Here is a 17,358-nt window from a genome sequence, read left to right on the forward strand (position 1 = left end):
ATTTATAATGATGAAGTTGCAATCTAGTACATTGAATATATATATATATATATATATATATATATATATATATATTGGGTACTTTAAAATACAACAAAAGATTATTAAAACAGTAATTTAAAAGTAAATTTGTCATTATTACAGTCACTTTTTAAAAGTGTACTTAAGTGTGTCCAGAAACAGTCATGAAAGTGTCAATCTTTAAGTAACTTGAGTGGCCTTTTATTTCACTAATATTATATTATCTGCAAGCAGTTTTTCCAAAAATATGCTTTTAAGATTTGAAGTACACTACAAATGCACACTGAAAACAATTTCTTCTTTACATCTTTTTTTTTTTACAAGGGTAGTCCTCTTGCTGTGTTCTGATTGGCTGAGCTGCATTGCAAGAGCACCAATAGAGAGTATAACAGCACTGGGACGTTTCACAGTTTGCATTACTCTGCCAGTCTGCGTTCACAATGTTGCAGCCTATGTATGCGGTGTATTTCATTATCAGATTTGTAGCATTTCATCACTTGTTCACCAATGGATCCTCTGCAGTGAATGGGTGCCGTCAGAATGAGAGTCCAAACAGCTGATAAAAACATCACAATAATCCACAAGCAATCCATACCACTCCAGTCCATCAGTTAATATCTTGAGAAGCCAAAAGCTGCGTGTATGTAAGAAACAAATCCATCAAGACGTTTTTATCTTCAAACCGTTGCTTCTAGCTAAAATATGAGCCCTCTATCCATAATATTGCTTTCTCCAGAGAGCATTATTATATTGTATTGTTCTGGCAAAATACAAAAAAGACCAAAAAGGAACATATTCCTTAAACTACTGCACACACAACAACACAAATAGCCTTAAATTGTTTCTTTAATTATTGCATGTTCTGATGAAAATCCAATCACTAATTTGTGAATTAAAGAGCTAGTTCACCCAAAAATGAAATTTCTGTCATTATTTACTCACCCTGTATGACGTACGAACCAAACCTGTATGACTTACTTTCTTTGGTGGAACATAAAAGAAAATAGTTTGAGTCATTGTTTTGTCCATTCAGTGACAGTCAATGGTCTCCAAAAGTATTTGCTTACCATTACTCAAAATATCTCCTTTTGTGATTAAGTTTTGGGTGAACTATCCATTTAAGAATCAATCAGTATTCAGCACACAAAAGTAAATTAGTATAGCTGACTATTACATTTTACTAAACTTTTGCTGTGGATATAAGACATTATTTGGAATGACACATCACATAATGGTTAACCAAACAGACAACTCATCAGTAATTTACAAATTCATTTATTGCTGTTGACTGATAATAATGTAAAATGTCAGCATGTAGTCCATCGTAAAAGTAATTGTACTCTGATTACTTGTTTGTTTTATTTTATTTATTTTTTAATTGTACTCTAATTACAAGTACTTCATTTTGTAATCAGATTATGTAATAGCACTGGTTATATAATATTATTTATTTCCTGTAGTTATTGACCAAGTAATCACGTTGTGGTAATTCTGTCCTTAATCTGTTTGCACTGACTGTAGCAATACTTTATAGAGACTGATGATTTGTCTTTGATTCATGTACGTGTGGGAATATTTGTAGAAACATAATAGGTCTTTTAGCGATTTACGAATATATATTTAAACAACAACACAGGTTTGCCTGTAGTAGTAATTTAATGTGATTGTATTTTGGTTGTTATAGAATATTTTACACATGTTCAAATTTTTTTAGTGAAATTTCAGATCTTCCTCCTAAAATGGTTCATTTTAATAGCTGCAAATTAAAAATACAGTGTTCATAATATTAAAAAATATAGAGAGAATATTTAGGGTTATTTGTTATTTATATAGATTTAGACCTGTTATAAAGTATGAAAGTACACAAAACAAAATATTTACTGTCTATATTTAACTACGATTTGCCTAGTTTCATAAATTCTAGTTGAAGTGTTTTTAATATTTCTATATTATTACATAATGGATATGGTGTGAGTAGTGTTGTGTGTTAGACTGGAGGGAAATCAATGAGTCCAACAATAATGTATACTCTATACTCTGCTAAAAGATCACTAAATGTTTTTTTTTGTTTTTTTTAGGCCTCCAACTTAATGAAGAGGCATGCAGTTGTATATTTTCAATAGTGATACCAATTTGTATGTAGATGAGAACTCTGTGACTTCTGTTTTGTGAAATTCAAATAATACTGTAAAGTGATAACACTGAGATGATATTTGCTGAGTGGTTAGTGCAATCACAAAACACCACTAAATAATAATTATGGTGGACAGGGGAAAATAAAATGCTTAATGGCTTTTCCAAAAAAGTCTGTTCTTGTGTGCAATAAAATGTGCAATAATAAGAATGAGAGGTTCTGTCCAGTGTTGTTTTAGCATCGAGCTACTATGGTTTTATTAATAGTTTAAATTAGTTTTTTTTTTTTCATATTTTCAGTATTAATTTTAATTGTAATACTTTTGTTGTCTTGAGTAATTTTTTATGTCTATATAGTTTTTAACTTCTATTTAACTTAAATTAGAAACTTCTATTTTAGTTTTAGTTTGCCATGTCAGTACATAGTTAAAGGGGACATACCACACACAGTTTCACACAATCTGATGTTAATCTTGATTACCTATAAAGTAGTTTTGCAGCCATATCTCCAAATAATCTTTAGTTTTATCATATTTATAAAAGAAAGATACAGCTTTACAATTATCCCCGAAAACAGCCGAGCTCCTGGATGTGCGCTGTGGGCAGAGCTAAAGAGTGATGAGCACTTGAGCACCGATTGCCAACAAAACAGACATTTGAAGCTGTTTCACTTACCGTATGCAGTTCCGTATCATGACGGGATCTTTTATAGTTGGGACCGCTCCATCTTTCAGTATTAGCTTCGAACTGGGCCTTGTTCATAAAATGTTTGTCAACAAACACACTTGCAAAACTCCGTTGCTGCCCCGGAAATACAAACTGCATCCACTGTTTATGTAACGTTGGTTTCTTCGGGAAGCTGAACAAGGTTATCTTTCCCTTACAACCAAAAACACACTTTTTTGGAGACATTCTTCCCGAACAAGTCCCTTGCAGCGCTGCCGAATGAAGTGCGTTGATGGGCTGCTCTTGTTCTCGCTCTGGTCGATGTGTGCGCGGGTGAAGTTCCAGGAGTTCCTCTACAGTTCCACCCTTCATGACGTCATGAAGAGCCATCCTCGAGAAGAAAAAAAAAACTTTACGAAACTTGTACGAAACCGGAAGGAGTGTAGTTGTCACAGAAAAAATCTTTTTGAAACTTTGGACATGTTTAGCATGATAATCCAACTCTTTACCAGTGTAAATAACTCAACATGCGTGAAATAGCATTAGCCCCCCCATTAGTTTCCCTTTCAAACGGTCTCTCCTGGGGGTAAACTCCTGTTTGGGGTAAACTCTTGTTTACTCTGATACTTAAGTCTGATTTGTTCACGTTTGTGTAGCTGCACGAACAAATGGCACTTCAACCCGCCAAAAGGGGTGGAGCGGACTGCTATACAAGTCAGCTCAGAGTGCCATTCATCAGAATTTTTTTCCTTCGGTGTGAAAATTATCTCCCCGCTGGACTCTGAAGAAAGAAGCCTAGAAGACGAAGAAGCTCGAAGAAAAGCCGCTACTCGCCGTAGAAGGCCCCCGGCAGAGGAAGGACGCCTCTGAACGGCATTCCCCTGCGGCCATCCGACGACTGAAAAAGAGCTCTTCCTAAGAGCGATTTCCTTAGCGGCATTGTTCCAAATGATGCGCCGCAAGCGTGAACCCCTGCACGACTCAGATGGGCATGGTGAGAGTGTCGCATGCCTGGGCACCAAGGCGGGTTTTAGTGATCTCATGCTGGCACAGGTCCAGGTGCTTCACTCTCCCCGCAGCACTTTGATTCGCCGATGTTATTCTCAGGTGAGGATCAGCGCCCCTCGTCTGTAGAAGGTGGCTTGGTCTTATTCGGCGGATCAGAAGAGGAAGCTGTTGCCAATCATTCTATATCATTGACAGCCTCGGATGCAGAGGAATGAGCGTGTCCTGTAGATGATCCCAGCTCCCTTCCTCTCAAAGACTCAGCGTGGGCTGGCATAGACAGGGAGTTGATTCGCATCCTCACAAAGGCCGTGGAGGAACTAAACTTAGACTTGTCAGCTCCGGAAGAGCCCGTCTGCAGCTGCTTAGACAAGTGTTACCTGCCCAGACGCCGTCAGAATCTCCTCCCGCCAGAAACCTGGCCCGTTTTTCCCAGAAGTTCATGATGAACTCACCAGGATGTGCCGTGCCCCCTATTCAGTGCACATTCACACTGCTACTTCTGCTGCCCTCACCCCCATTGACCGCGCTGAAGAAAACTGTTATGGCAAGCTCCCCCCTCTGGAAGAAGGCGCTCGCTGCTCATCTCTGCCCTGATGGCCCCACTCTGGAGGAATCAGACATGATTCCCGAGTTGTTTCAGCTGATATCGGCAGCCTCCTGGCCGATACCATTGGAGACAGACCTCCTCTCTCAAGCAAGAGGCATAATTTTGTATCCCCGGCCCGAGCTCTGGAGCCTTCATGTTTGGCCCCTCGACGGGAGCCTTTACAGCTCCCCACGAGAGTGACTAATACCATTTTGGAGACTAGAGCCCTGTCTACGAAGTGCCTCTACACCCTTAAGTGGTCAGATTTTTCTGACTGGTGTGCAGCACGGAATGAGGACCCATTCTGTTTTGTTAACCTTTCTGCTGGATAAGGGATGTATCCCATCCACACTCAAAGAATATGTGGAAGCCATCGCGGCGAATCATGCTCTCATGGCTGGCCAGTCAGACGGCAGATATGATCTTGTCATTAATATTTTGAGGGCAGCTTGGAGATTGAATCTGCCTTGTCCGCATACTGTGCCGACCTGAGACTTATCCATAGTCCTCCCTTCGAGCCGCTCCAGTCCTCCCTTCTTTTGGCTTAAGCATCGATCAAAGGAGTGGACGACCAGTGGTCAGTGCTTCATGCCTTGAGTTTGGGCCTTATGACTGTAGTGTCGTTGTCAAACCAAAACACGGCTATGTGCCTAAAGTGCTCTCCATTCCATTCAGAGCACAAAGTCATTAGCCTTCTAGCTGTTCTTAATTCAGAGAATGAGCAGGGTCCCAATCCACTCTGTCTGGTTCAGGCTCTCAGTGTATGTTGAGCACTCTGGCCCATTTCGGCACTCAGAGCAGCTCTCTGTTTGCTTCGGAGGCCGCTCTAAAGGGCTGCCAGTTACAATGCAGAGACTATCTCGCTGGATATTTGACGTTATAGCCTTGGCTTACGCCTCAGCAGGCTTTCAGTGTTCTGTCGGAGTGAGGGCCCACTCCACCAGAGGAATGGCCTCCTCCTGGGCTTGGTACAGCAGTTTCAATTGGTGATATATGTGCGGCAGCCGGCTGGTCTTTGCTGTCTGGATGTCCCTGCCCTTCAGGCATGGTTTTTGTCAGCTTAATTTACCTAATTTCCTATATAAGTGGAGAAGGTCTTGTTATGCAGACCCCAGCCTGTTGGCTTGGTTCTCACATTTGGCTCATGCTTTTTAGGAGCCCTCATTACGGGCGCTCCGGGGCTGGGCTCACAGAGCAGCTTCGTTCTGCACTTGCTTATAGTACAGTGCTATTGGATGCTTTCCCCATTAGCGTACAAAGCTATGGGGAACGTTCGAAAGGGAATGCTCCGGTTTCTACCAATATCTGTTCGTACCATGATAACCTCTTTAATCCAACATTTCGTTGCATGTGAATCCGCACAGCTCATGCTACCAGTGTAAATGCTGTAACCTGTTTAATATAGAGGTCGAAATGAAAACACATTCACACAATATGGTAATCATGAGATCAATTAAATTCAAGATGTTGTCTTCTTAACTATGTTAATGCCACCATGTATGACCTGCAACCTATTTTTGGCTTGCGACTTCACTGCCATTTGCCTGTGACAGCAGAAAGAGAAGCTCTGTTTTGAAAGCACATGAAGCTAAGCAACAGCATCAACACACATTAGAGATGTTTTATGAGGTCTGACAGCCAGTGTCTCACCTGGATCAGATGATGATCAACACAGGAACATGAACACGGCTCTGGGAATCATCAGTGTTCAGACACTTCAGTCTTTCAAACAAGCGCTGGGTACTGGATGAGGACACGTTCACTACAGGCCTTCTGTGATACACTACCACTTTAAAGCTTGGGGTAAGTTTTGTATGCATGTATGCATTTATTTATTAAAATTAGAAATTAATACTTTTATCCAAAAGAATGCAAAAGTGAAATTAAAGACATTTATAATAGTTACAAAATATTTATATTTCAAATAAATGCTGTTTTAACTTTCTAATAGTCCGAGACTCCTGAAAAAAATCATGGTTTCCATAAAAATATGAAGCAGCAGGAACTGTTTTCAACTATTTTGTCTTAAGAGCAATGTAAGGACAAAATCTTGGGACTGAAATGTTCATCTGCATCTAGCATCAACTTCTGGACATTTTGCACACATTTAGGACATTAGCACCAACAGATTAGAGATGCACTAGCGCCCCTACTGACCCTCAGTCAGATGGAGCAGAAGATATAGGGATAGTTACAGGGTTGCAGCTCTTTTTTTCTGTCTGCATAATAAAAGTGAGTGGAGTCCAAGTCCAGTGTTGTTTTGGACCCCATTGACTTTAATTGTGTGCAGGACAAACGGAGTTCTTCTGCAATCATTTAGACAAAATTCATAAATTACAATTTCACTTTTGGGTGAACTATCCATTAAAGAAACAGGCTGCAGAACAACACTACTAAAGTAATTTAAGTCGCCAATTCTAATACAAGTTCATTTTAATATCATTATCAACCCTACTCTTCTGTAGGTTTCAGGTTTGGCTAGTTAGCGTGGGTCATTTAGCCTCTGCTGGGAGATGCTCCTCCACATATATGAACAAAAACTAAAGCATTCTGAGTGAAAACTGTTTCTACACCATATTTTTTTTTCAGTGTACCAAGTATTTTTTTCCTGCCATTACAAATGAACCTCCTTGACTCCAATAAATCAATTCAAACAGAGAGAAAGGTAAAGATAGTGTTTTATTAGTTCTTTTATTTAGTCTTGGTTTATCTGGAAGGTCGAGTCGATCCCATGCTGTGTCTCCATGAGTAGACGGGTGCTTGTTGGCTTCAGGCAGATTTAGCAGTAGTACAAATCAGATTCAAGTTACATGTACTGAAGAAACAGAAGAAATACACGAGGATGCAGACAGAAGAGAGAGAGAGTCAGACCCAGAGTAGACACACAAAGAAATCCTGGCAACACTTTACAAAGTCTCATTTGTTAACATTAGTTAATGTATTAACTAACATGAACTAGAAATTAGCAGAATATTTGTTAACTTGCTTAACTTTACAGTCTCCTTGTTGCACAATACTGTACGCAATAACAGTACTGTGCATAATTACAAGCAACTAACCTTAAATTCTATAGCAAATACATGTCAATTAATATAACAGTACTTAATTGCATAATAACAGTGTAACTAGGACACCTTAAAATAGTGTAATCAAATTTAATAGCATTTTTTTTTAACGATTGTTTATTTATTCATGCTAATTCGAGCACATTAACTATAACTTGATTTTAAAAATGTATTAGTAAGTGTTAAAATTGAACTCCGATTAATGAATGACTAAATGTAAATGTTTAAGTATTGTTCATTGTTAACTCGTGCTGATATTAACAAATAAAACCTTATTGTAAAGTGTCACCAAAACCCCTAACTAGAGCTTCACTTCATACTCAACTGAAGGAAAACTAATGCATCTGATCTTGAGAAATGTTTTTTCCTCCCTTTAAAACACAAATAGCTCTATAGCAATATTTCTGCAGCAGCAGCCTCTGAATAACGATGAGGCGAGGGTTGCATTCATTTCCGAAAAGCCTGCAAAGCATTATAGTTACAGACCACATCACACAATACCACAGACAGACAACCTGCTGACCAAAAAACCAAAAAACACTTCGCTTTGTGAGGAAATGTTTGTGAGGGTGAATTTATGATAAACAGCTCAAGTTTCAACTCCTCAAGAAAATAAGAATAAATGCCTCCAATAATGACCACTGAGCTCAAGAACTGACAGAACAACACTGATGAAGAAATATGCAAATGCACACGTGTAATAAAAGCGTGATTCTCAAGGATTTTGCAACAGGTAGTAAAACCAAACCTTACAGAGGAAACTCTCCATTCTGGCCTCATGTAATCATATAAGATCTAAGTGAAACACTTAAGATAAAAAAAAAAAATACAATACAACCCTAAAACCCCCTAAAAATATACACTACCGGTCAAAAGTTTGGAATAATTGGGATTGTTTGTGAAAGAAGACATCTCTTCTGCTCAATAAGACTGCATTTATTTGATGAAAAATGCAGTGATATGAAATATTATTACAAATTTAAATAATTGTTTTCTATTTGAATATATTTTAAGATTTCTTCAGCATTTATTTGAAGAAAAAAAATCTTTTACAAAATTATAAATATATGTACTGTCACTTTTGATCAATTTAATGTGCCCTTGAGCACCAGTAATACACCATCAATAATAATTGAGCAGCAAATCAGCATATATTAGAATGATTTCTGAAGGATCATGTGACAATGAAGACTGGAGTAATGATGCTGAAAATTCAGCTTTGATCACAGAAATAAATTACATTTTAACATATATTCACATAGAAAACAGCTGTTTTAAATTGTAATGATATTTCACTGTTTTTACTGTATTTTTGAACAAATAAGCGCTGCCTTGGTGAGCAGAAGAGACTTACCGTATTGGCTCGAATATAAGACGACCCCCCTTTTTCCAGATGTACCTTTTGGAAAAAGGCTTTTTAAAAACCAAATCTTGTTTTTTCTCAGGAAAACACATTTTGACATTTAAAAGTCTTAATTATTCCAAACTGGTGTAGATGGTCAAATAGGTTAAGAGCAAAGGTATGAAACAAGAAGCGAGAGGAAAGACTGATAAGTGATGGACAGAACCAGCATTCAGCATCTGATCTCTTCTCTAGGACACCATGAGCCTCCCTGAGAGACAGGGATGCATGAGAGACACAGAGAGAGAGAGAGAGACTGAGAGACACTGAGACAGCTGGAGAGAAGGGGGTTTAGCATGTTGGCGGTCACATCTCACTGCTTTTCATCCTCAGCATCTTGCAGCACCGTTTTAGTTTGTTCTTCACCTGAAAAAGAACGAGTGTTTGTTATTACAGTGGCTGCTCACTATAAGACTCCACGCCTTACATGTTTTTAAGCCTGAAACACAAAGTTGAAGTCAAACCACAGCACACACGCTCTGAGTAAGTGCGTCTGTGAGATGCTGCAACTAGCCACAGATACTATAAACCAGCAGGTTTACAACTGGTTGACCAGGCTGTGGGCCAAAGTCTGCCCATGATCACCTTTGATTTGGTGCACCATGCCTTATTACAAGAGGTGGTGAACAAGTAGGAAAACAACATGAAATTAATTAATTAGAAATGAAGATATGCTTCAATTAGTTAACCTGTCTATCTTTGAACTATAAAAACCAATATTAGTGAATTAGATTCAAGAATGTCAAAAATAAATAAATTTGTTAAATTGTTGTTGTTATTACTAATACATTTTAATATAATATAGTTGGAAATAATGCAACATTTACTTTTGTCCCATGGCCCTTAATTAAGTTGGATTTTGATTTTTGATCTTTAGGTTTGATCGACCACACGACATGACAAAACGTAAAATGTATCTTGCCTTATAAAGGGCACTTCAAAGTTATCAATCAATCAGAATGGACCCTACATAATACACGCTCCTTGTTTTATTGTGTATGATTCAGCACGAGTTACTGCATTGAGATAATTCATTTTCAGTATTCATCAATAAATGCACACGTATAGAATTCTGAAATAAGAATAATAAATAATAACAACATTTTTAATAATAGGCTTATGCTCTAAATTACACAAAAATAATAAATATAAAAAATATTTAAAAAATTTTTTTTCTTTTTGACAGTGTATCTAATAACAGAAATAATTTCACCTAAATTAAAGTAAAATCTCTATTTCTCTAGCTAATTTTTTTTTTCTTTTCTTTTTGACAGTGTATCTAATAACAGAAATAATTTCACCTAAATTAAAGTAAAATCTCTATTTCTCTAGCTGGAACAAAGAAATTGAAACCTTTTAAAAAAAACAATTACCAAAGACGGTTGACTTTTTTTATCAAACAAATCATACATTCTGACTGAATGAGCCACGCTTGAAGCTGAATGCATAGACGGTGTGCTTTTGACCACAAATTCTATATTAATGTGTTCAAATGTGTTACATAATGAACTATTCTTATCATTAATATACAAAAGCATGTCAGTGCCATCTGACGTGTCTGTGGATGACGACTGACGCAAATACTAACACTTCCGCAGGGGTTTCGGTTTTCTTCAATCCTTCACATTCACGCCCAAGAAACTTTGTTTTAATTAAACATAACTGTATTTAATACATATCTTTAACACCATGATTAATACATGGCAGTATCTTTTTTCCATGACGAAAACCATAGTTGAGTTATTAAAAATGATGGAAACACGAAGAAAATTATAGAAATAGAAACTAAATGATATTTAATATCCACTTTTCCAACATTCTAAAATTAAATTTGAAGTAACTTATGCTATGTTTATAGATAAACAATGCATTCATTTCTAGACAAAGATGTTTTTTAAATTAACTTTTAATTGTTTTAATCACTATACCAGTAACTTTTTCACAACGTAAACCATATTCGTGTTTTAAAAAATTATAGAAACTATAAATTATAGAAATAGAAAATAGATATTTAGGTACCATTTGATTAAAACCTTTTGAAGAGCATCAACAGAGTAAAACAATTTGGCAATAATGCTATACTTAATTGCAGTCGATCAATGCAATATTTTTAGTCCAAGATTTTTTTTTAATACTAAAATAAATTGTTTAACACCATTCCAGTTTTTTTTCCACAATAAAAACATACTTGCATTATTAAAAATTGCACATTATAATAATACTTTTACATTATAGAAATAGAAAATGAAATTAAATACATTTAAGACTTGTTTTTCCTAAAAATTCTAACAAAAAATTAACTACCTATTCAAGGGTATCCACTGAATAAAATTTCCTTAAAGGAGTAGAAATATTACAATACAATAAAACATTTTGAATTTGATTAAAAAAAGGTAACACTTTATTTCAAATTATTAAAGAACCTTTGATAACTAATGAAAATTGTTGTTTTTTTGTTACTTTATTTTAAGGTGTCCTTGTTACATCTGTTACATGTACTTACTATTATAATAACAATAAATGATGCATAATTACATGCAAGTAACCCTAAACCAAACCATATAGTAAATACATGTAGTTAATTAATATTACTCTGTACTTAAATGTATAATTACACTGTAACAAGGACACCTTAAAATAAAGTAACCAAAAAAAAAACCTTTTCATTAAAGTTATCAAAGGTTCTTTAATAATTTGTTATTTTACTGAATCTATCTTTTTTTGTATTTCAAACTACAGCATTTGGGATTACATGGCTTGTGGCCTTATTTTGGTCCCTTCCCCAATCTGTTAACTTATAGTTTAGTTGTTTTACTAAAAAAAAACAAGGCAAATAGTGCTTGATTTGAAACGGATTTTTGCAGTGCACAGAACTTTGTTCTGAAATGCACAGTTATTTTATTACAGCTGCTTTAAGACACGCATGCCTCACCGTCTCCCTGTGTGTCTGAGGTCCAGAGCGTCAGGTTGTCCCGTAACAGCTGCATGATGAGCGTCGAGTCCTTGTAACTGTCCTCACTCAGCGTGTCCAGCTCCGCTATCGCATCGTCAAACGCCGCCTTCGCCAACCTGTTGGAGGAGCGAGAGGAGAGTCAGACTGGCTTTATCAGAGGGGGTTCTGTGCTTATCAACCAGGGGCTGCAGGATGAAGTATTAAAATAATAAAACATTAATAAAATAAAAATAATTCAATTAACTATTGTCACTGCTCATCCATAGGTTTCTGTGCATATTAATACGGGACATTACACAGTTTAAGTGAGGACAGAAGTAGCCCAACCTGCAGGCGCGGTCGGGGGAATTAAGGATCTCGAAGTAGAAGACGGAGAAGTTGAGAGCGAGGCCGAGCCGGATGGGATGTGTGGGCGGGAGCTCAATCATGGCAATGTCACTGGCAGCTTTATACGCCACCAAACTGTTCTCCGCTGCTTCCTTCCTGTCATTACCCGTGGCAAACTCTGCTAGGTACCTGTGGTAGTCGCCCTTCCTGCACACACACACACACACACACACACACACACACAATAAACACCAAGTGTGTGTCAAAAGACTCATTATCTTCTTATTAGCTACAATTACTATTCTAAGCTCTTGCTGTCAGAAATGTGTTCAAAAATACACAAAACCACTATAATGAATAAAGCAGACTACTATTGGCTGGAATATTGAAATGCATACTATCCAATGTTTTTTTTTTTTTGTGAAAACAAAAAATAAAAAAAGCATTATGCACTTAAAGGGACAGCTCACCCAAAAATGTCCAGTTCACAAACAAATCATTCTTTTGAACCGGTTCTTTTTCAAAATGAGCCAAAATACTGGTGTATATCCGATCCTATGATGAATGAACCGATTCAGTGCTCCAGTTACTCCTACAGTCACTGAACTGAGGAAACAGTTCGACTCGAACCAAAGACCGATGAGACGCTGATATGCGCAGACGTGAACAAAGCAATTGAATGAAGAGGCCAAATTAAAGTTTTTATGGTTTCTCATTGTTTATATAAAAAGGTGGGATGATGAAGACTAGTTTATTATGATTTAGACATGCAAAACATCCACGTTTTACATCATTACTGTGTGCTTTAATAATATAAATGCATATGCATTACATCACTGCATGATTATGTAAACAAACTGGTGAATCAGTTCATTGAAACGAACTGTCCAAAAGAATCGTATTTCCCCGTTTGCCTGAGGCTCTGGATTCAGGTAATAATGTTATATATAATGTTCCGTTTCTTGCACAGACTGATTGCTTCGCTTCATAAGATCTCAGTATATCACCAGGAGCCACAGGTATTAATTTTGTGTTACCATTTGTTTTTTTAACTCTCAAAGTCATGGTAGTCATTTACTTGCATTTTATGAATCACCAAGGACTTATAAAGTCCTAAATGCATGTAAATGCAATCACAATAACATGTTTAGTAATGCAAACAAGAACATGCATGCATTTAGGACTTTATAGGTCTCTTAGATGGGCGAGGTTCTGTGTGTTAAATACATGACAACTGGCTTTATTTCTGTAGAGCATGGCACGATTCCCTCATGTAGGTCATGGATTTGATTCCCAAGAAACATGCATAATTATTAAATGTATACCTTGAAGCATACTAATCATGCTCACACGCACTTTGATTTGTCAAACACCTACATTTTGTAGTAGAAAACTTTGGATTCTCCTGTGTTGGCTGCAGGAATGAGGTGTTTGTCCAGTACATCCAGTATGTCATTGCAAACAGATTTCAGCTCATTCTCAACCTGCAAAACGTAAGAGGAGAAACCACAGAGTAATAATGGCATCATGCACATCTAGATTACTGCACACATTACCGTCTCTGAGCCATAGAGCTCACAGCTCGAGGCATTTCAAATTATGGACTGACGTATTAAAGTATTATAAAAGAAAAAGCATTAAGCTATTATTTAAATGTTTATTAATAGGTTTAAAACATGAATATTGTGTTTTTAAAACTACCAGCTAATTAATCGGTTACATAATGTAAGGAAAAATTTGTTTCACTTAAATGTATGGTTCTTCTGTAATTCTGTGGTGTTAATTATTATTGTGCTATTTATTTTCACGTAGCATCAATATTTTGGTCAGGTCAATTTTAGAACTTCTATCATTAATTATGAAACATTGGTTTTGGTAGATTTCAGATTTTACAGATTTGGTACAGGTACGTTTCTTTGTTTACTAACTTTTGCAAGGATGGGAACATTCTAGAGGTTTGTGTAACATTCTGGAATATTCTAGTGCTTTCTGGAACACTCCAGAACCTTGTGGGACTGGTCATAAAAGACAAAAATCATACAACGAACAAACACTTTTGAAGTTTTGGACGAATAGCTCAGTATTATGCATGTACCATGTCATTTTTATGCTCGAGTAATAACAGATCAGCTTGTATAAGTTGTAAAAATATGTATTTTTTTGTTTTTCTTGAGCACTATTAATAATGATACACAAAAAGTAATGTGCTTTTCATATTCAGCATGTCAAACTTCATAAAGGAACATTAACTCTTTCCCCGCCAGCATTTTTGAAAAAAGTTGCCAGCCACCGCCAGCGATTTTGATGATTTTCACTCAAATTTTTTGAAAATCACTTGAATTTTGGTGAAGGTCACTCAAAATGATTACAGTGTAAGAAATTATAACCACTGGTTTAGGTTTATTTTTTCATATAAACAATATGCCAATTCACTCCAGATGCTCAGGAGTTTAGTCTCCATGCAGTCTCACCGCTTGTCTGTATTCGCGGATCATTTTGAGTTTGCCTTCTCCTCCCTTGCTCTCCTCTTTCTGCTCAATGCTGCTGATGATCCTCCAGGAGGCTCGTCGAGCTCCAATCACGTTCTTATACGCCACCGACAACAGGTTTCTCTCCTCTACTGTGAGCTCGGTGTCCTTTCCTGCAACGCTCTTCATAGACTCCACCATTTCTGAAACACAGAGAAGAATCATCTTAATGACACAAAGCAAACCAGTCATCAAAGATCTGGAGTGCAAAGGGAAAAAGCCACAAATTTAGTACTACATAAAATTGAATGCCTGAGTGGTTTAACAAGAAAGTTAATGTCAAAAGTAGTAAGTTCAGATTTCATTAATGTTTGAAGCAGATGCTAGTTTAATACTAGGGTTTAGAAAAGCACACTCTCATTTAGCTCAAGACATTTTTCTTCCTAAATTTAGTTTAACTGTTAAAGTCTCAATGACACAAAAATAGTGACAGATCTTTTTTTTTTACATATATTGTGATGTGCATAATAACATTAAAGTATAGCCTATATAAGCAGAGATCAACCAATAACTGGTGGTTTTCCCAACATTTAAGCATTTTTTCATAATAGGATATCGGTTTTGTAGCATTGGATCCACTGATTAATTTCGCCATCTTGTGGGTGTTTTAAGAATTTCATGTAAGACTGAAAAAAAAAAAGCCTTGCCTTGCTTTAAAGGAGACATATTATGCACCTTTTTACAATGTGTAATATAAGTCTCTGGTGTACCCAGAATGTGTCTGTGAAATTTCAGCTCAAAATACGCCACAGATCATTTATTATATCATTTTGAGTGGAAGCAGAAACGCGCTGTTTTTCGGACCTGTGTCTTTAAATGCAAATGAGCTGCTGCTCCCCGCCCCCTTTTTCAGGCAAGATTTACATGTTGCCTGCTGTACTTGGTAATGTATCAAAGCTAAAATGTTTGTATCTATCCAGCTACAGGTTTGTTAGTGTCTATATGACAAATCTGTCTAACTATATAGATTCATTGTAAAAACCTTCAAACTTGAAGCTTTTAAAAGCAAATTAATAGGTCAACCTTAATCCGTGTATCATTCGATCATTCGTTTTTTTATTTAATACTGAAAGTAGAAAAATGAGAAAACGGCTCCTTTTTCGTTCATGGGTGGCAAAATGAATAAACAGCTTGAATATTTGATTTCTACATGTGGGCGGGAATTAAACGTCATTTTGACTGACAACCGGAGAACAACAGATCTTGTGTTTTATTAAAATTGATCATAATTGATATCTCAAAAGGATATGCAATGGCAATAATTGCGATGGGTTAAATAAACTCAATAAGCAGACAGACACCCTACAGTCAAGCGCAGAAATGCAGTTTAAATTAATATTGAGTACTGATTGACGTTCACTTGGATTTTTTGATATTAAACCAAAAAAACGAATGATCGAATGATACACGGATTAACCTTATCCATCTACTTCTCTTTTTTTCAAAGTGTCATTCTCAATAGTCCATGAAAAAAGTACAGTTCATAATTGTAGAGGTTTCTAAAAATGTGCGAAATTGCACTGTTAATTATCCCCTCTGTCATACTTAATGACACTTATTTAAACACTATGCATTGCCCCACACGTGTCCATAAAAACACTGATACAGTAAAAACATCCAATATATTTGATCAACCCACATTCAATAAGAACAGCTGGATTCGGCCTAGTCATTATTGCATCACCTAAAATCTGGACCCAGTCAGATTTGTTTTTATTCAGGTCATTTGTAGCGAAATGAAAACAATGTATCATTCAGTGCGTGTTTAAACGCTGCATATTCTTCGAATCGCATGCTCTCAGATCAAAGTTTCCAGCAATGCAACTAATTCTAGTAACGTTAGCGGTTACAATATCAGATTAACCATCCATAGACAGCTTTTAGCAACGTGAGCACAGATCAACATTTACTTTAGTTCATTAATAACAATGCAGAGGTTGCGTTGAGCTAGTTTAGGCCTTTCCAGACAACAGCTCTCCTGGATTTTTCTTCCCATGTCGCCTGGACAGAGACGCGTGAACGGATAACGCTTCGTTTTTGGGTTCAAAACACAATTTTATCAGTAATACGACATCCCTCTTGTTCATTCTCTGTTGTAATTCAAATGCGTGACAACACAATTTGCCAAAAATATCAACTCACCATCGTATCTCTCGGCTTGTTCTGCTAGTTTAGCCTGGTAAACCAAGTGCTCTTGATCTGCCATGGTTACCGGGGACCGGGAGGAGGTGGAAAAGTGAAGGTAAGAGACGCTGTTTGTTTGTGCAAACGGATGCAAAGTAACAGCAGCTTAAAATCCTCGTATACTAACGTTACCGGCGACCAAATATGGCGACAAAACTCCATCCGGGAAGTTCGCTCTGCGAGTCCTGCGCACTTCCTTCGCGACTTTGCCTGAATTTTCCTTTTGTGACGTTCGTACAACAACAAAAAAAAAACCGTCTATGGCAAGCCGTTTAGTCATTTAAAGCTTCAGTAGCCGTAAATTAGATTTTACTTGTCGAAATTTCAATTCCACATACCTGCTAGCGATTATGAAAAGTCAAGATATTTGTAATCCAATTATGACTTGTCATACTGTAATTTATATTGAATCCCTAATTGTTTTCTAATTACATCTTAATCTTTTCATCATTAAAGATATCCAGAATGTATTTTTGATACCTGAA

General features: G+C 36.7%; 1 protein-coding gene across 1 annotated transcript; it reads right to left on the minus strand.

Annotated features, from left to right (window-relative positions):
* Positions 1-8,960: 8,960 nt before the first annotated feature.
* Positions 8,961-17,046, minus strand: LOC107742921 (14-3-3 protein epsilon-like). The gene is made up of 6 exons (XM_016556006.1): positions 16,832-17,046; positions 14,633-14,832; positions 13,539-13,645; positions 12,162-12,368; positions 11,814-11,950; positions 8,961-9,247 (listed from the first exon to the last, which is right to left on the minus strand). Exons 1-6 carry the CDS (start codon positions 16,893-16,895, stop codon positions 9,195-9,197), a joined length of 768 nt encoding a protein of 255 aa, XP_016411492.1. The 5' UTR covers positions 16,896-17,046; the 3' UTR covers positions 8,961-9,194.
* Between the last annotated feature and the right edge of the window lie 312 nt (positions 17,047-17,358).

The sequence above is a fragment of the Sinocyclocheilus rhinocerous genome, unplaced genomic scaffold (assembly GCF_001515625.1).
Source record: "Sinocyclocheilus rhinocerous isolate Xijiao unplaced genomic scaffold, SAMN03320098_v1.1 scaffold3059, whole genome shotgun sequence".
Classification (NCBI taxonomy): Eukaryota; Metazoa; Chordata; class Actinopteri; order Cypriniformes; family Cyprinidae; genus Sinocyclocheilus; species Sinocyclocheilus rhinocerous.

Coding starts and splice junctions, on each gene's coding strand:
- LOC107742921 (XM_016556006.1), bottom strand. CDS start 16,895: ATGGCAGATCAAGAGCACTTGGTTTACCAGGCTAAACTAGCAGAACAA. Junction 14,833..16,831: donor ACAAGCCGAGAGATACGATG/GTGAGTTGATAT, acceptor TCTGTGTTTCAG/AAATGGTGGAGTCTATGAAG. Junction 13,646..14,632: donor TCCGCGAATACAGACAAGCG/GTGAGACTGCAT, acceptor TACGTTTTGCAG/GTTGAGAATGAGCTGAAATC.